General features: G+C 46.7%; 1 protein-coding gene across 1 annotated transcript in view; it reads left to right on the top strand.

Moving 5' to 3' along the window:
• The window catches only part of LOC147124096 (interleukin-6 receptor subunit beta), a 132,725-nt gene that overhangs the window by 79,591 nt on the left and 32,529 nt on the right, over positions 1-20,605 (top strand). Inside the window, exon 13 of the mRNA XM_085997442.1 lies at positions 1-97. Coding sequence (XP_085853568.1) covers positions 1-97 — 97 coding nt within the window. The remainder of the gene's footprint in view (positions 98-20,605) is intronic.

The following is a 20,605-nucleotide window of genomic DNA, read 5'->3' as shown; positions in this document are numbered from 1 at the left end:
ATGATGGTGAATTGCGAAACATTGCTGTTGGTGTTTGCATTGCAGTCGTCACTTTTGTGTTTTTGGTGACATGGAGTTGCTCGTTCCTTGCTAAAAGGTGAGAAACTTTATAAAAGGGCACCTTTTAAAGGGATGCCATCTTCATTTTTGTTGCGATGGCGTTACACATTATTTCGCGCTGCAATGATTTGTTTCGACAGAAATTGTGTCACAAATTTGACAGACCATTTAAAAAAAGGTCAAAATTCTTTTTGAAGACTGTCCCTCGGTAAAAGAAAGAAAATGCATTTGTATAGCATCTTTCAGGTGCCCAGGACATCCCAAAACAATTTAGACCCAACAAATTGAAATGTAGTCAATATTGTTAATTAGGTAAATACAGCAGCAAATCAGCACCCAGCAAGGTCCCACAAATTGCAATTGAGATAAATGACCCACTAATATGTGTTAGTGGTGTTGATTAAGGAATAAATGCTGATGAGGCTAAATCTCCTCACCTCTCTTCTTCAAATAGTGTTATGGGATCTTCCTGCATCCACCTGACAAGGCTACCAGGGCCACAGTTTAACATCTCATCCGAAAGATGCCACCTCCAATAATGCAGCACACCCTCAGTACTGCTCAGAAGTGTCAGCCTAGATTATGTGGTTAAGTCCTGCAATGGATCTGAACACACAACCTTCTGATGCAATGGGCAGCATGCTACCACTGGGTCAAACTGATGTATAGAGTATAGTCATTTAAGGACATCTGTCAGGGCTGTGGAACATAGGGGGGAAATAATCTTTCAGAATTCTTTATTCATGGAATAAAAGAGACAGTGGCAGCCTGGATACGAAATTGGCTAAGTGACAGGAAACAGAGCGTAGTGCTGAATGGTTGTTTTTTGGAATGGAGGAAGGTATACAGTGGTGTTCCCCAGGAGTCGGTACCAGGACCACTCCTTTTCTTGATATATATTAATGAATTGGACTTGGGTGTACAGCACACAATTTCAAAATTTGCAGATCTCACAAAAACTTGGAAGTATCGTGAACAGTGAGGAGGATAGTGATGGACTTCAAGAGGACATAGACAGGCTGGTGGAATGGGCGGACACATGGCAGATGAAATTTAACGCAGAAAAGTGCGAAGTGATACATTTTGTTAGAAAGCACGAGGAGAGGCAATCTCTTCTCTTAACCGAGGATGACTTGCTTCCACATTAAAAATGAGTTCTCAGGTGACTGATGAATCCAATGCGGAACCTACAGTCTGTGTCACAGGTGGAGCAGACGGTGGTTGAAGGGGCGGGTGGTTGGGGTGCTTGGGTTGACGTGCGCTCCTTGCGCTTGACTTCCGCTTGCTCCCGGCAAAGAGACTCGAGGTGCTCGGCACCTTCCCCGATGCTTCTCCTCCAGTTTGTGCGGTCTTGGGCCAGGGATTTCCAGGTGTCAGTGGGGATGTTGCACTTTTTCAAGGAGGCTTTGAGGGTGTCCTTGAAGCATTTCCTCTGTCCACCTGGGGCTCTCTTGCCGTGTCGGAGCTCCAAGTAGAGTGCTTGTTTTGGGAGTCTCGTATCAGGCATGCAGACGATGTGTCCATCGGAGCTAATCGAGCGTGGTCAAAGCTTCGATGCTGGGGATGTTGGCCTAAGCGAGAACACTGACGTTGGTGCGCCTATCCTGCCAATGGATTTGCAGGATCTTGCGGAGGCAGCGATGGTGGTACCTCTCCAGTGCTTTGAGGTGCCTGCTGTACATGGTCCATGTCTCTGAGGCATACAGCAGGGTGGGTATCACTGCTGCTCTGTAGACCATGAGCTTAGTGCCGGGTTTGAGGTCCTGGTCTTCAAACACTCTCTTCCTCAGGTGACCGAAGGCTGCACTGGCACACTGAAGGCGGTGTTAGACTTCGTCATTGATGTCTGCCCTTGTTGACAGTAGGCTCCTAGGTATGGAAAGTGGTCCATGTTGTTCAAGGCCTTGTCATGGATTTTGATAAACCGGAGGCAGTACTGTGTGGCGGGGGCAGGTTGGTAGAGGACCTTTGTCTTACGGATGTTTAGTGTAAGGCCCATGCTCTCGTACGTTTCGATGAAGGTGTTAACGATGGTTTGGAGTTTGACCTCCGAGTGAGCACAGATGCAAGCGTCATCTGCATACTGTAATTTGACGACAGAGGATGGGACGACCTTGGATCTGGACTGAAGGCGACGGAGGTTGAACAGTTTCCCGTTTGTTCTGTAAATTAGCTCCACTCCAGCGGGGAGCTTACTGAGGGTGAGTTGGAGCATTGCAGCAAGGAAGATCGAGAAGAGCGTTGATGCGATGACATAACCTTGCTTGACCCCGGTCCGTACATGATTTGGGTCTGTGGTGGAACTGTTGGTCAGGATCACGGCTTGCATGTCAACGTGAAGCAGGCGCAGGATAGTGACAAACTTTTGAGGGCAGCCGATTTGAGGAGGACACTCCATAATCCCTCACGGTTGACAGTGCCAATTGGAGACACCAGGAGCGGAGCATAAAACAGCGGGGGAAACAGCGCCGACCGGATTGGAGACACCAGCGGCAGAACATAAAGCAGCGGGGGAAACAGCGCCGACCTGATTGGAGACACCAGTGGTGGCCAAACTGTCGCCGATTTCCAAAAAAAAAATGAAGAGTGACATCACAGGACAACAGGTAGGTGATTGGTTGGTGAGTATTAAGGTTTTTTTCTCTCTAACCTAGGATAGTGGTTTAAACTAGGTGCGGGAAACTATAACTGTATTAAATTTATAGCTTAACTAGTTTAATATAACTATAAATAATCGTTGCATAAAGACTTTAAATAAATAAAATAAGACTAGTCTAAGATATGCCAGGGCAGGTTGTGTGTCTGGACTGCAGTCTGTGGGACTTTGTGGATGGAGAGGCTGCCCCGAGTGAACATGTCTGCAGGAGATGTTTCCATCTCGAATTTCTCCGGCTCAGAGTCATTGAGCTGGAGTGCGAGTTAGAAACACTCCGACACATAAGGGAGGGGGAGGTTTTTCTGGACAGTTTTATCCAGAATACAGTCACACCCCGGAGGAAAGCACAGGTTCAGGAAGGGGAGGGTGTGACTGTTAGGGAGCCGGGTAGAGGGGACTTGGGAGAGGTTGAGAAGGAGGTCCCGCAGACACTGGTCCTGTCCAACAGATACAATGTACTCGCTACCTGTGAGGACAAGGAGAAAGACTGCAGGGAGGACAGCTACAATGCAGACTAAGGCACCCTGGCTCAGAAGGCTGTCCGGGGGGGGGAAGAGCAGAATAGAAATGTGGTAGTGATAGGGGACGCTATAATTGGGAGATAGATAGCGTCCTCTGCAGCCATGAACAAGAATCCTGAAGGGTGTGTTGCCTACCCGGTGCCAGGGTAAGGGATATCTCACGGCAGCTGGAGAGGAACTTGGAAAGGCAGGAGGTAAATCCAGTTGTCGTGGTCCATGTTGGAACAAATGACATAGGTAGGAACAGGGAGGATGTCCTGCTGAAAGTATCAGGAGATAGGCTCTAAATTAAAAAGCAGGACCTCGAGGGTAATAATCTCTGGGTTATTGCCTGAGCCACTTGCAAATTGGCATAGAAGCAGACAGATCAGGAGAATTAACATGTAGCTAAAGGGTTGGTGTAGGAAAGAGGGGTTCCATTTCATGGGACACTGGCACCAGTTCTGGGACAGGAAGGATCTGTACCAATGGGACAAGCTACACCTGAACCAGGATGGGACCCGTGTCCTAGTGGTAAGGGTAAATAGGGAGGTGGAAAAGGCTTTAAACTAGTAAGAAGGGGGGCGGGATCTACAAGAAATGTAAGCAGCCTAAATATAAACAAAACAGGAAAAGAGAGCATAGGAAAGAATAAAGTAAGGGAGGACATTGACGGCAAGGGAGTAAATCGAGTTTTAGAACAGGAGGCTAAAAAGATGGTTAAACATAAAGTGAGAGGAAATCCTATTAAAAATGAGTTAAACTGTCTGTACAGCAATGCACACAGTGTCCGAAATAAAACAGGGGAACTGGAGGCAATCATGCGTTGGGAGGAACCAGACATAGCAGGGATTAGTGAGACATGGCTACAGAAAAATCAGGACTGGGAATTAAACATTGCAGGGTATAACATATTTAGAAAAGATAGAGTGGGAAAAAGGGGAGGTGGAGTAGCTGTACTTATTAGGGATAACATAATGGCAGTAGAAAAAAGGGACGTAGATATCAGCAAGACAAAAATAGAGTCCGTATGGATAGAGATAAAAGATAATAAAGGATCAATCACACTAATAGGCGTAGTCTATAGACCACCTAATAGTGGAAGGGAGGTGGAGGAAGAACTATACAGCCAAATTAGAGAAATGAGTAAAAAACATAGAATAATAATCATGGGGAATTTCAACTACCCCGATATTAATTGGACAGAAGAGGTAGGTAAAGGGGATAAGGGAATAGAGTTCCAACAATGTGTACAGGACTCCTTTCTAACCAATATGTAAAAAGCCCAACAAGGAACCAGAGCGGGACAAATATCCTTGCGGGGAGGTTTGCTAGCACTGTCGGGGGGGGTTTAAACTAACTTGGCAGGGGGATGGGATACAGAGGGAAGCTGAAATAGGGGGGGATGTGCTGCCAATTATGGAGGAAAAAACAAGTCAGCTTGGTAGACAGGGCAAATATATAAGGGCAAGGCTGGATGGCATCTATTTTAATGCAAGGAGTCTTGCAAATAAGGTGGATGAACTGAAGGTGTTGATAAACACATGGGAGTATGATATTGTTGCTATCACGGAGACATGGTTGAGGGAGGGGCAAGACTGGCAGCTCAATATTCCGGGGTACAGAATCTTCAGGCGAGACAGAGGGGGAGGTATAAGAGGAGGGGGTGTCGCAATATTAATTAAGGAGTCAATTACTGCAGTAAGGAGGGATGATATATTAGCAGGGTCCTCTAATGAGGCCATATGGGTGGAGCTTAAAAACAAAAAGGGGGCAAGCACTTTGCTGGGAGTGTACTATAGGCCTCCAAACAGTCAGGGGGAAATAGAGGAACAGATATGTAGGCAAATCTCAGAGAAATGTGCAAATAATAGGGTAATAATAATGGGGGATTTCAACTTCCCCAATATTAACTGGGATAGTCAAAGTGTGAAAGGCTCAGAGGGTGTAGAATTCTTAAAGTGCATCCAGGAGAGCTTTTTGAGCCAGCATGTAGAAAGTCCTACAAGAGAGGGGGCGGTACTGGACCTAATTCTAGGGAATGTGGCCGGCCAAGTGGAAAAAGTGCTAGTAGGTGAGCACTTTGGTGATAGTGACCATAATATGGTAAGATTTAAGGTGGTCATGGAAAAGGACAGGGATGGGCCGGAAATAAAGGTTCTAAATTGGGGGAAGGCCGATTTTAATAGGATAAGGCAGGATCTGGCCAAAATGGACTGGGATCAGCTACTTGTAGGAAAATCCGCATCGGAGCAATGGGAGGCTTTCAGAAGGGAGATTGAGATCATACAAGGGCAACATGTTCCCATAAATGTCAAGAGTGGTTCCAAAAACCACAGGGAACCGTGGATGTCAGGGGATATACGGGAATGGATTAGGAAAAAAAGGAGGGCTTTTGGTAGATACAAAAGGCTAAAGACGGAGGAAGCCCTAGAGGAGTACAAAAAGTGCAGGGGGATACTTAAAAAAGAAATTAGGAGATCAAGGAGGGGCCATGAAATAACACTGGCGAGCAAAATAAAGGAAAATCCGAAGATGTTTTATAAGTATATTAAGGGTAAAAGGATAACTAGGGAAAAAATAGGGCCTATTAGGGACAAAAGTGGCAATCTGTGTGTGGAGCCGGAAGATGTAGGAGGGGTTCTAAATGAATTTTTTGCATCTGTTTTCACTATGGAGAAGGACGATGTAGACATAGAAATAGGGCGGGGGGACTGTGATATGCTCGAACATATTAACATCGAGAGGGAGGAGGTATTGGCGGTTTTAGCTGGCCTAAAAATGGATAAATCCCCAGGCCCGGATGAAATGTACCCCAGGCTGCTGTGTGAGGCAAAGGAGGAGATTGCGGGGGCTCTAACACATATATTCAGGACCTCTCTGGCCACAGGGGATGTGCCAGAGGACTGGAGAACCGCTAATGTAGTACCATTATTCAAGAAGGGTAGTAGGGAAAAACCGGGGAACTACAGGCCAGTGAGCCTAACATCAGTGGTAGGAAAATTACTGGAAAAAATCCTGAGGGACAAAATTTGTCTCCACTTGGAGAGGCAAGGATTAATCAGGGATAGTCAACATGGCTTTGTCAAGGGAAGATCATGTCTGACTAATTTGATTGAATTTTTTGAGGGGGTGACTAGGTGTGTGGATGAGGGTAACGCAGTGGATGTGGTATACATGGATTTCAGTAAGGCCTTCGATAAAGTCCCGCACAGGAGACTGGTCAAGAAGGTAAGAGCCCATGGAATCCAGGGTGCCTTGGCACATTGGATACAAAACTGGCTTAGTGGCAGAAGGCAGAGGGTGATGGTCGAAGGTTGTTTTTGTGACTGGAAACCTGTGGCCAGTGGGGTACCACAGGGATCGGTGCTGGGTCCCTTGCTGTTTGTGGTCTACATTAATGACTTGGATATGAATGTAAAGGGTATGATCAGTAAATTTGCGGATGATACTAAAATTGGTAGGGTGGTAAATAGCGAGGAGGGTAGCCTCAGTCTGCAGAACGATATAGATGGGTTGGTCAGATGGGCGGAACAGTGGCAAATGGAATTTAACCCGGAAAAGTGCGAGGTGATGCACTTTGGGGGGTCTAACAAGGCAAGGGAATACACAATGAAGGGAAAGACCCTAGGCAAGACGGAGGGTCAGAGGGATCTGGGTGTGCAGGTACACAGATCCCTGAAGGCGGCGGAACAGGTGGATAAGGTGGTAAAAAAGGCATATGGGATACTTGCCTTCATTAGCCGAGGCATAGAATATAAGAGCAAGGAGGTTATGATGGAGCTGTATAAAACACTGGTTAGGCCACAGCTGGAATACTGTGTGCAGTTCTGGTCGCCACACTACAGGAAAGATGTGATCGCGTTAGAGAGGGTGCAGAGGAGGTTCACCAGGATGTTACCAGGGCTGGAGCGCTTCAGCTATGAAGAGAGACTGGGCAGATTGGGTTTGTTTTCCTTGGAGCAGAGGAGGCTGAGGGGGGACATGATTGAGGTGTACAAAATTGTGAGGGGCATAGATAGGATGGATGCTGAGGAGCTTTTCCCCTTAGTAGAGGGGTCAATAACTAGGGGGCATAGATTCAAGGTAAAGGGCGGGAGGTTTAGAGGGGATTTGAGAAAGAACTTTTTCACCCAGAGGGTGGTTGGAGTCTGGAACTCACTGCCTGAAAGGGTTGTGGAGGCAGAAACCCTCACAACATTTAAGAAGCATTTGGATGAGCATTTGAAATGCCATAGCATACAAGGCTACGGGCCAAATGCTGGAATATGGGATTAGATTAGACAGGGCTTGATGGCCGGCATGGACACGATGGGCCGAAGGGCCTCTATCCGTGCTGTATTACTCTATGACTCTATGACTCTAAGGGAGGATTCACTATTGGATCTAGTTATGGGGAATAAGCCAGAGCAGATAAGAGAAGTAAAAGTAGGGGAACATATAGGCAATAGTGACCATAATATAATACGCTTTAAGATGACAATAGAGAAGGACATAAGAGTGACAAAAAAACAAGTCAATAGATTGGAGAAAAACTGATTTTGAGGGGCTGGGAATAGAACTCGGGAAGATAAAATGGGCAACAATATTGGCAAACAACGATGTAGAATGACAATGGGAAACATTTAAAATGGTGTTCAACAGAGTGCAGGAAAAATATATTCCGCTAATAGGAAAGAACAAACTAAACAATAATGAGACTCCATGGATTAATAAAAACATAACGAAACAACTGAGGGTAAGGAAAGAGGCATACATTAAGTACATAGAAACCAGAGGAGTGCATGATAAGAGAGAATACGAAGGGATTAGTGTAAAGTCTGTGGGTTGTACTGTTAATAACGACACAGACTTCAGGAGTAACAAACAAACAGGTCTTTACTATTCGAAGGTCAGGGCGAATCTGCCCAAGGAATCATGCCACAACACTTATATACCGGTGTGGTCACCGTCGGTATTACAGTATACAGAAGCCAAACAAGTAGTGCCACACCTAAAGTAGTTCTCTTAAAGGTGAACGGTTACATACAATAGTTCTCTTAAAGGTAGACGGGTACATACACTACAATCCTCCCTTTTTAGCTTATTACATACAGAGTCCCCATTAAACATAACATATCTTCAACTTCATATAAAACAATTTACAGACATAGTCTCGGTGGGAAACAGTTCACAGGTTCAGTCTCTGCGGGAACAGTTCACAGATTCCGCCTCTGATCTTGACTCGGTCCGAACAACATCTCTTTGGTGTAGATGGTTCACATTGCTAGCGTGACTCCTCCATATCCTTTTCTTGACGTAACAGCTTGAACTTTCGTCCTGCTGAACCAGCAGTGCTGACTTTTACAACAACTGGGTTGCCTTGATATTTTCCTACTTCCCAACTGATTTAACTCCTTTCGTAGGGTCCACGCATGATCTGGTAGAAGTGATAATATTTGCGATAGTTATCATCTTCTGCTTCTTCTTTTTCTTTTCTGCTTTTTGGAGACTCTCGGGGCTCCCTTATCAGCTGCCAGCTGTAGCGCCACCAACTCTCTATGTTCCTTCGACTTTAAGTGCTTCATCCTGATTTCGGCACTTTGGGAGTTTTCATCACAAACTGGGCAGACCACATCCTCGTAATATTCAGTGTCACTCAACAGGTCATGGTAATATTCGGGTTCGTCCTGAGTTAGGCCAGCGAGAGGGCCTTCTACTTCCTCCTTACCCATCTGGACGTTAGCTGACTGTGGTTCCTTCCCTAGACATCTTTCTTGAAAAGACTTCTTCATGCATTCATCTTCATCCCGCTCTTCCTGGGTTTCCTGCAAATCCTTCACTAATGACCTCATTTGTGATTTCAACACTTCCCCTTCCCTCGGGGATTGATTGATCGGGCTATTCAATCCTTCTACTGGAGCAGCTGTTTCAACATTCTGTTGTTCACATAGATGCGATTCAGCGTACTTTTGGCATCCCAGTAAAATCTGTTTTGCAACCTCAGCTATTTCCCAAACTTTTGAGAGCTCCGAACTCCTTCCCGTTGAAGATTGAAGCTCGTGTTCAGATTGTTCCCATTGCAGAGTCTTTTCCCTCAGCATATGAAGGAGTTGGCTGACCGTTAACTCTTCCACGGGAACACTGTGGATCAGAGTCTTCTCCATTTCATCCACCTTTTCCTCCAATGCTTCCACCTTCTGTTCCTCTTGTACTTTGGCTTTCAGCGCTCGGAAAAGTTGCGCCCTGATGCTCTCTAGCTCATGTTCAGGGACCATTCTTACAGTCTCTGTGTTCCTTACAGTTTCCTTTTCTTCCACTGAAAGGATTCCCAGTTGAATCTGTTCTTCAAGTTGTTGAACCTCGGACATTGCCGCCTCATATTTGTCTTGGGTTTCCTTCAATATTTTTATGAGTTCTTGGACATCTTGCCTTTCATGTTCTGCCATGTCTTTCACCTCTAATTTCTCATCTATGGATGGAACTTCTACCGATGAGTCCGTCTTGGCCTTGAGCTCATCAAGAATTTCCTGCAGCCTTTGGACTTCTTGCTCATGTTCAACCTTTAGTTGTTCATATGCTTCTACTGAAACTAGCTTTTCGGAGGTTGCCGAGTTAACCCCCTCCAGAATTGTAGCCTGGGCCTGTTCATACTGTTCTTTCAACTTCTCACACTCTGCTTGTAAGGAGTCGTAGAGAAGAACTGGAATAAATCCTGGCTTCCTGAAGATTCCTCTTCATTTGCTTCTTTCGCAATTTCCTGTTGGAGTTCAGCCAAGGCTGCTATGCTATCTGCCTCTCGAAGTCTCACTGCCATCAAATCTTCTTTATTCTTGCAGTCTATCTCAGCCATTTTCCGATTACTTTCATTTAACTGAGTGAGTAGTCCCTTATTCTGGGCTGAGAGATATTGCACCTTCTCATGTAGACCATAGCACTCCTTCTCTGCTCGACATAGCTGGTTACTGCTGATTTGGTTCTGTGTTTCAAGTTCCAACATCCTTTGCTTAGCTTCTTTCAGTTTCGCCCCTATAAGCTCCTCTTGCAACATGGCCACATTATTCACATCAGGTAAAGAAGCGTTTCTCTTTTCCATGTCCAAGATTTTTTTCTGCATATCTTTAAGTGCACACTGCGATTCAGCTTCTCTTAACCTTGCCTGCACTAGCTCCGTCTCCAATTGCAGAACAAAATCCTCAGTGTAGCGTGGTTTGCCTTTATGCTGTATCTCTAGATCATGCAAATATTCTAACTCTTGAACAGCATCAGGGAGATGTGATCGATACTTAGCCATGATGGCCCTATGGTCGCTCTCAGCTTGAGCTAGCTGCCTCTGTTGTCTTTCCAGGTTCTCCCATTCGGTGTCCCAGAATTGTTCCATTGTTTTCATCTCTTGTACGAGACGGTAACTCAACTGTTCTAATTGTTGTTGTATTTTGCGATACGTTTGAGTCCGGACTCTGTGTTCTTCCGTCGTGGATAAGTCCTTAACTTGGACAGGCTCAGAATTCTCTGTCAACCTGGAGTTCTGCTCTGAGGCTTTATCCTTCTCGGTAGCATAAGCCTTTATGCCTGTCTTCGTTTTCTCCACCATAGTCGGCAAGTCCATTTCAGCCTTGTCTTTCATATTTGAGTTAGTCTTATCGTCATCCGTTCCAGAATCTGAGCTGATTGCTCGTACCGAGTCCTCACTCGTGATGGCTTTTAGATAGTGCCATTCCATGTCTATTTTCTTAATCCACTCCCGTCCTAGAAGTGGTGGTCCTCCCTCAGGTAATACGTACAAGTTCATTCTTGGGTGTTCTTTACCCCTCTCTCTCACCTTGACTCTTATCTTCCCCATGGGGTATACTTTATGCCCCGTGTATGTCTGTAATACGAACTTGGTATTCCTTAAGGGTATGTGAGAGAATAGCCGGTGGTAGTCCCTTCGATTGATGACTGATAGAGCTGATCCAGTGTCCAACTCCATTCTTACTTGGACTCCAGCTATTCTTAGCATGACCCAGATAGTTTGTAGATCAGCTTCCCTCCCCACATTGTGAATTCTCAGACTACCCAGCTCCTGGTTGTTTGGGTCTGAGTCTGAATTCTGTTCGTCTGAACTCTTCTCAGCCACCTTGTGTACCTTGCTGTACTTTTCTTGTGGTGGCTTCCTTTGGTTGTTGGTCTTCTTCCCTGACCGGCATACCTTTGCGATGTGACCCAGTTTGCCACATTTCCTACATTCTTGGTTCTTAAACCAGCATTGATTCTGGTCGTGCGTTGTCTTCCCACAACGATAGCATTTTGTTGTATTCGAGGTAATTTGATCCACCCCGAGTGCCGCCGCCTTCAGCTGCATTTCTGCCGTTCCTTTCGCTGCGGCTTCGTGCGATGCAGCTATAAGAACAGCCCTGTCTAGTGTGAGGTCGTTCTCTTCCAGTAGTCGCTTTTGCGTCCCTTCTTTGGACAATCCACCTACGAACTTGCCTCGCAGTGCCTCTGTCAGATTCCCTCCGAACTGGCAGTATTTCGCCAGCCTACGCAGTTCGACCAAGTATTCCGCGTTACTTTCGTCTTTCCTCTGCGTTCGTGCATAGAATTTGAAACGTTCAGCCAGCATCAACGGTGTGGGGTTCAAGTGGTCCTTCAGCACAGCCACAATCTCTTCGAAAGTCTGATCCGCCGGTTTATCTGGTGCTATTAGATGTTTCAAGAGCCCGTATGTTTTTGCCCCCATCGAGTTTAGCAATGTTATCGCCTTGTCGTCTTCCTCTATTTTGCTGGCTTCACAATAAATCTCTATGCGTTCCACGTACGTGGCCCAGTCTTCTATCTCAGAATTAAAATCGTTAATATTCCCTCGCTTAGGCATCTTTCTTTCCTTGGGAGCAGCACAAGTATATCTTTAAGTATTCTTATTTATTTGTTTATTTCTAAGATGGCGGTTTTTCCCGCGAAAATGGTGGTTTCCCGCTCTTTCCTTCTCTCTCCGCCCACTTCAATGGCAGTTAAGATGGCGGTTTTCCCGCGAAAATGGCGGTTTCCCGCTCTTTCCTTCTCTCCCCGCCCACTTCAATGGCGGTTTCCCGCTTCTGTCGTCTTCTCCGCCTAATGGCGGCTTCCCGCGTTTCTTCCCTGGTGGAAGGGGTACGCTTTCCCCACAGTGGACAGGTTCAGCCGCTGGCTGGCTTCCGCACAGCTCCCCTTACTCGGCTCTGTCTTTCTCTCCCGCTCGCACGGCTCTACCGGCGCTGGGTACACCCCGTTCATGGATAACAGTTCAGCCGCTGGACTGGCTCTCGCGCAGTCTCTCTCCCCTTGCTCGGCTCTGTCTCTCTCTCCCGCTCGCACGGCTCTACCGGCGCTGGGTACACCCCGTTCACGGATAACAGTTCAGCCGCTGGACTGGCTCTCGCGCAGTCTCTCTCCCCTTGCTCGGCTCTGTCTCTCTCTCCCACACGTTCGGCTCTACCAGCGCTGGGTACCCCGTTGGCGGAGAACAGTTCAGCCGCTGGACTGGCTCTCACGCAGTCCCTCTCCCCTTGCTCGGCTCCGTCTCTCTCCCACACGTTCGGCTCTACCGGCGCTGGGTACCCCGTTGGTGGAGAACAGTTCAGCTGCTGGACTGGCTCTCGCGCAGCCTCCTTTGGTCGGCTCTGCCTCTCCCACACGCTCGGCTCCCGTTCGCCTCCCAGCCCTCACGCAGTCCGGTGCTTCCCTCCCCGGCTGCGGCTGAGTTTCTCTCTTCCCGCGCCTGCTCCCGGTCTCAGCGCTTCGTGGCTTCGGTCGCTGCCCGGCTTTTCCCGCCGATCGCGGTCCGGCTATCTCACGACGCCGTTGGACCCGACTTCCTGACCAGCTCAGCTCCCCCTCGACCGTGGTCGAGTGCACAGCCCTTATCCTCCGGATTTCGTTACACTTTCCCCTACTCACAGTCTCCGCGGCCGCCTTGTTTCCTGCTGATCGGCTCACTCCGCACCGTGGTAGAAGGGTAGTCAGTGCCTGTTGCAGATGGAAGCTTTTGTTGCTAAGTCTTCTTCCTTTCTATTGCTGCAGCCTCGTGTTTTCTCCCAGCATAACGACGAGGGCGGTTGCCTCTCTTCGACGCTCTTTAGTTGCTTTGGTAGTCTTGCCGCAGGGTACGATCGGTCTCGTCGCCACTGTAAAGTCTGTGGGTTGTACTGTTAATAACGACACAGACTTCAGGAGTAACAAACAAACAGGTCTTTACTATTCGAAGGTCAGGGCGAATCTGCCCAAGGAATCATGCCACAACACTTATATACCGGTGTGGTCACCGTCGGTATTACAGTATACAGAAGCCAAACAAGTAGTGCCACACCTAAAGTAGTTCTCTTAAAGGTGAACGGTTACATACAATAGTTCTCTTAAAGGTAGACGGGTACATACACTACAATCCTCCCTTTTTAGCTTATTACATACAGAGTCCCCATTAAACATAACATATCTTCAACTTCATATAAAACAATTTACAGACATAGTCTCGGTGGGAAACAGTTCACAGGTTCAGTCTCTGCGGGAACAGTTCACAGATTCCGCCTCTGATCTTGACTCGGTCCGAACAACATCTCTTTGGTGTAGATGGTTCACATTGCTAGCGTGACTCCTCCATATCCTTTTCTTGACGTAACAGCTTGAACTTTCGTCCTGCTGAACCAGCAGTGCTGACTTTTACAACAACTGGGTTGCCTTGATATTTTCCTACTTCCCAACTGATTTAACTCCTTTCGTAGGGTCCACGCATGATCTGGTAGAAGTGATAATATTTGCGATAGTTATCATCTTCTGCTTCTTCTTTTTCTTTTCTGCTTTTTGGAGACTCTCGGGGCTCCCTTATCAGCTGCCAGCTGTAGCGCCACCAACTCTCTATGTTCCTTCGACTTTAAGTGCTTCATCCTGATTTCGGCACTTTGGGAGTTTTCATCACAAACTGGGCAGACCACATCCTCGTAATATTCAGTGTCACTCAACAGGTCATGGTAATATTCGGGTTCGTCCTGAGTTAGGCCAGCGAGAGGGCCTTCTACTTCCTCCTTACCCATCTGGACGTTAGCTGACTGTGGTTCCTTCCCTAGACATCTTTCTTGAAAAGACTTCTTCATGCATTCATCTTCATCCCGCTCTTCCTGGGTTTCCTGCAAATCCTTCACTAATGACCTCATTTGTGATTTCAACACTTCCCCTTCCCTCGGGGATTGATTGATCGGGCTATTCAATCCTTCTACTGGAGCAGCTGTTTCAACATTCTGTTGTTCACATAGACGTGATTCAGCGTACTTTTGGCATCCCAGTAAAATCTGTTTTGCAACCTCAGCTATTTCCCAAACTTTTGAGAGCTCCGAACTCCTTCCCGTTGAAGATTGAAGCTCGTGTTCAGATTGTTCCCATTGCAGAGTCTTTTCCCTCAGCATATGAAGGAGTTGGCTGACCGTTAACTCTTCCACGGGAACACTGTGGATCAGAGTCTTCTCCATTTCATCCACCTTTTCCTCCAATGCTTCCACCTTCTGTTCCTCTTGTACTTTGGCTTTCAGCGCTCGGAAAAGTTGCGCCCTGATGCTCTCTAGCTCATGTTCAGGGACCATTCTTACAGTCTCTGTGTTCCTTACAGTTTCCTTTTCTTCCACTGAAAGGATTCCCAGTTGAATCTGTTCTTCAAGTTGTTGAACCTCGGACATTGCCGCCTCATATTTGTCTTGGGTTTCCTTCAATATTTTTATGAGTTCTTGGACATCTTGCCTTTCATGTTCTGCCATGTCTTTCACCTCTAATTTCTCATCTATGGATGGAACTTCTACCGATGAGTCCGTCTTGGCCTTGAGCTCATCAAGAATTTCCTGCAGCCTTTGGACTTCTTGCTCATGTTCAACCTTTAGTTGTTCATATGCTTCTACTGAAACTAGCTTTTCGGAGGTTGCCGAGTTAACCCCCTCCAGAATTGTAGCCTGGGCCTGTTCATACTGTTCTTTCAACTTCTCACACTCTGCTTGTAAGGAGTCGTAGAGAAGAACTGGAATAAATCCTGGCTTCCTGAAGATTCCTCTTCATTTGCTTCTTTCGCAATTTCCTGTTGGAGTTCAGCCAAGGCTGCTATGCTATCTGCCTCTCGAAGTCTCACTGCCATCAAATCTTCTTTATTCTTGCAGTCTATCTCAGCCATTTTCCGATTACTTTCATTTAACTGAGTGAGTAGTCCCTTATTCTGGGCTGAGAGATATTGCACCTTCTCATGTAGACCATAGCACTCCTTCTCTGCTCGACATAGCTGGTTACTGCTGATTTGGTTCTGTGTTTCAAGTTCCAACATCCTTTGCTTAGCTTCTTTCAGTTTCGCCCCTATAAGCTCCTCTTGCAACATGGCCACATTATTCACATCAGGTAAAGAAGCGTTTCTCTTTTCCATGTCCAAGATTTTTTTCTGCATATCTTTAAGTGCACACTGCGATTCAGCTTCTCTTAACCTTGCCTGCACTAGCTCCGTCTCCAATTGCAGAACAAAATCCTCAGTGTAGCGTGGTTTGCCTTTATGCTGTATCTCTAGATCATGCAAATATTCTAACTCTTGAACAGCATCAGGGAGATGTGATCGATACTTAGCCATGATGGCCCTATGGTCGCTCTCAGCTTGAGCTAGCTGCCTCTGTTGTCTTTCCAGGTTCTCCCATTCGGTGTCCCAGAATTGTTCCATTGTTTTCATCTCTTGTACGAGACGGTAACTCAACTGTTCTAATTGTTGTTGTATTTTGCGATACGTTTGAGTCCGGACTCTGTGTTCTTCCGTCGTGGATAAGTCCTTAACTTGGACAGGCTCAGAATTCTCTGTCAACCTGGAGTTCTGCTCTGAGGCTTTATCCTTCTCGGTAGCATAAGCCTTTATGCCTGTCTTCGTTTTCTCCACCATAGTCGGCAAGTCCATTTCAGCCTTGTCTTTCATATTTGAGTTAGTCTTATCGTCATCCGTTCCAGAATCTGAGCTGATTGCTCGTACCGAGTCCTCACTCGTGATGGCTTTTAGATAGTGCCATTCCATGTCTATTTTCTTAATCCACTCCCGTCCTAGAAGTGGTGGTCCTCCCTCAGGTAATACGTACAAGTTCATTCTTGGGTGTTCTTTACCCCTCTCTCTCACCTTGACTCTTATCTTCCCCATGGGGTATACTTTATGCCCCGTGTATGTCTGTAATACGAACTTGGTATTCCTTAAGGGTATGTGAGAGAATAGCCGGTGGTAGTCCCTTCGATTGATGACTGATAGAGCTGATCCAGTGTCCAACTCCATTCTTACTTGGACTCCAGCTATTCTTAGCATGACCCAGATAGTTTGTAGATCAGCTTCCCTCCCCACATTGTGAATTCTCAGACTACCCAGCTCCTGGTTGTTTGGGTCTGAGTCTGAATTCTGTTCGTCTGAACTCTTCTCAGCCACCTTGTGTACCTTGCTGTACTTTTCTTGTGGTGGCTTCCTTTGGTTGTTGGTCTTCTTCCCTGACCGGCATACCTTTGCGATGTGACCCAGTTTGCCACATTTCCTACATTCTTGGTTCTTAAACCAGCATTGATTCTGGTCGTGCGTTGTCTTCCCACAACGATAGCATTTTGTTGTATTCGAGGTAATTTGATCCACCCCGAGTGCCGCCGCCTTCAGCTGCATTTCTGCCGTTCCTTTCGCTGCGGCTTCGTGCGATGCAGCTATAAGAACAGCCCTGTCTAGTGTGAGGTCGTTCTCTTCCAGTAGTCGCTTTTGCGTCCCTTCTTTGGACAATCCACCTACGAACTTGCCTCGCAGTGCCTCTGTCAGATTCCCTCCGAACTGGCAGTATTTCGCCAGCCTACGCAGTTCGACCAAGTATTCCGCGTTACTTTCGTCTTTCCTCTGCGTTCGTGCATAGAATTTGAAACGTTCAGCCAGCATCAACGGTGTGGGGTTCAAGTGGTCCTTCAGCACAGCCACAATCTCTTCGAAAGTCTGATCCGCCGGTTTATCTGGTGCTATTAGATGTTTCAAGAGCCCGTATGTTTTTGCCCCCATCGAGTTTAGCAATGTTATCGCCTTGTCGTCTTCCTCTATTTTGCTGGCTTCACAATAAATCTCTATGCGTTCCACGTACGTGGCCCAGTCTTCTATCTCAGAATTAAAATCGTTAATATTCCCTCGCTTAGGCATCTTTCTTTCCTTGGGAGCAGCACAAGTATATCTTTAAGTATTCTTATTTATTTGTTTATTTCTAAGATGGCGGTTTTTCCCGCGAAAATGGTGGTTTCCCGCTCTTTCCTTCTCTCTCCGCCCACTTCAATGGCAGTTAAGATGGCGGTTTTCCCGCGAAAATGGCGGTTTCCCGCTCTTTCCTTCTCTCCCCGCCCACTTCAATGGCGGTTTCCCGCTTCTGTCGTCTTCTCCGCCTAATGGCGGCTTCCCGCGTTTCTTCCCTGGTGGAAGGGGTACGCTTTCCCCACAGTGGACAGGTTCAGCCGCTGGCTGGCTTCCGCACAGCTCCCCTTACTCGGCTCTGTCTTTCTCTCCCGCTCGCACGGCTCTACCGGCGCTGGGTACACCCCGTTCATGGATAACAGTTCAGCCGCTGGACTGGCTCTCGCGCAGTCTCTCTCCCCTTGCTCGGCTCTGTCTCTCTCTCCCGCTCGCACGGCTCTACCGGCGCTGGGTACACCCCGTTCACGGATAACAGTTCAGCCGCTGGACTGGCTCTCGCGCAGTCTCTCTCCCCTTGCTCGGCTCTGTCTCTCTCTCCCACACGTTCGGCTCTACCAGCGCTGGGTACCCCGTTGGCGGAGAACAGTTCAGCCGCTGGACTGGCTCTCACGCAGTCCCTCTCCCCTTGCTCGGCTCCGTCTCTCTCCCACACGTTCGGCTCTACCGGCGCTGGGTACCCCGTTGGTGGAGAACAGTTCAGCTGCTGGACTGGCTCTCGCGCAGCCTCCTTTGGTCGGCTCTGCCTCTCCCACACGCTCGGCTCCCGTTCGCCTCCCAGCCCTCACGCAGTCCGGTGCTTCCCTCCCCGGCTGCGGCTGAGTTTCTCTCTTCCCGCGCCTGCTCCCGGTCTCAGCGCTTCGTGGCTTCGGTCGCTGCCCGGCTTTTCCCGCCGATCGCGGTCCGGCTATCTCACGACGCCGTTGGACCCGACTTCCTGACCAGCTCAGCTCCCCCTCGACCGTGGTCGAGTGCACAGCCCTTATCCTCCGGATTTCGTTACACTTTCCCCTACTCACAGTCTCCGCGGCCGCCTTGTTTCCTGCTGATCGGCTCACTCCGCACCGTGGTAGAAGGGTAGTCAGTGCCTGTTGCAGATGGAAGCTTTTGTTGCTAAGTCTTCTTCCTTTCTATTGCTGCAGCCTCGTGTTTTCTCCCAGCATAACGACGAGGGCGGTTGCCTCTCTTCGACGCTCTTTAGTTGCTTTGGTAGTCTTGCCGCAGGGTACGATCGGTCTCGTCGCCACTGTAAAGTCTGTGGGTTGTACTGTTAATAACGACACAGACTTCAGGAGTAACAAACAAACAGGTCTTTACTATTCGAAGGTCAGGGCGAATCTGCCCAAGGAATCATGCCACAACACTTATATACCGGTGTGGTCACCGTCGGTATTACAGTATACAGAAGCCAAACAAGTAGTGCCACACCTAAAGTAGTTCTCTTAAAGGTGAACGGTTACATACAATAGTTCTCTTAAAGGTAGACGGGTACATACACTACAATTAGTAGAGAATTCAAAAAAAACAATTAGGAAGGCAAAGAGGAACTATGAAATTAAATTATCAAGAAACATAAAACAAAAATAGTAAAATATTTTACAGGCACATCAATAAAAAAAGGAAGGTTGGGATGGGAATAGGGCCATTCAGGGATGGACAGGACAATACCATAGGAAGATGGCAGAAATATTAAATCATTATTTCACTTTGGTATTTACCAGGGAGATAGAACAGCTGGACATGACATTGGATGATGAGATGAGTAATGAGATAAGTGCATTTAAAATAAAAAAGGGGATGTATAAAATAAACTGATCAAACTCAAAAAGGATAAAACCCCTGGTCTGGATGGATTGCATCTATGCATTTTAAAATAATCTAAGGAAGAGATAGCAGAGGTTTACTGCATATATTTAATAATTCATTAGAAAAAGGTGTAGTGCCAGAGGACTGGCGGATAGCTAACATAATATCTATATTTAAGAAGGGGGGTAGAACATGTCCAGGGAATTATAGACCAGTCAGCTTAACATCGGTGGTTGGAAAAATAATGGAATCCTGACTAAAGGAGAGAATAGAAGAACATCTAGAAATGAAAAGTATAACAATGAATAGTCAGCATGGGTTTCAAAGGGGAAAATCTTGCTTGAAAAACCTTATTGAATTTTTTGAAGAGGTAACAGAGAGAGTAGACAATGGTAATGCAGTAGATGTAATGTATCTAGATTTTCAAATGGCCTTCAATTAGGTACCTCATAATGGACTGATGAATAATGTCAGAGAATGCGGAGTCAGGGGACAAGTAGCAGAATGGATTGCTAGCTGGCTTCAAGACAGAAAGCAGAGAGTGGGAGTAAAGGATAACTATTCACAGTGGCAGAAGGTGGGTAGTGATGTTCCACAAGGATCAGTGCTGGGACCACTGTTGTTCACAATTTACATTAACTAATTAGACTTTGGAATCACAAACACAATTTCTAAATTTGCAGATGATACCAAATTGGGGGGGGGGATAGTCAATACTGAGGAGGACTGCAACAAATTACAGGATGACATTAATAAACTTGCAGAATGGGCAAATAATTGGCAAATGAAGTTCAAAAGAGATAAACGTGAGGTATTACATTTTAGTAGGAAGAACAGGGAGGTCACTTATCACTTGGAGGGTGCGAGTCTAGGTGGGGTAGAGGAACAAAGGGATCTCGGTGTACAAATACACAAATCACTAAAAGTTGTGCCACAGGTTAGCAAGGCCATTAAAAATGCAAACCAAGTACTAGATTTATTTCTAGAGGGATTGAATTGAAAAGTAGGGAAGTTATGCTAAACCTGTATCGCACCTTGGTTAGACCACACTTGGAGTACTACGTGCAGTTCTGGTCGCCATATTATAAAAAGGTTATAGAGGCACTGGAGAGGGTGCAGAGAAGATTTACAAGGATGATACCAGAAATAAGAGGGTATACATATCAGGAAAGGATGAACAGGCTGGGTCCCTTTTCTCTTGAAAAAAGAAGGATGAGGGGTGACCTAATAGAGTTCTATAAAATTATGAAAGGTTTTGATAGAGTGGATAGAGAGAGAATGTTTCCACTTGTGGGGAAGAGCATAACTAGAGGCCATCAATATAAGACAGTCACCAAGAAATCCAATAGGGAATTCAGAAGAAACTTCTTTACCCAAAGAGTGGTGAGAATC

This window comes from Somniosus microcephalus, chromosome 1 (genome assembly GCF_052327205.1).
Source record: "Somniosus microcephalus isolate GS21.2 chromosome 1, FLI_Smic_1.0, whole genome shotgun sequence".
NCBI lineage: Eukaryota > Metazoa > Chordata > Chondrichthyes > Squaliformes > Somniosidae > Somniosus > Somniosus microcephalus.
This window is presented reverse-complemented; position numbering and strand designations above follow the sequence as displayed.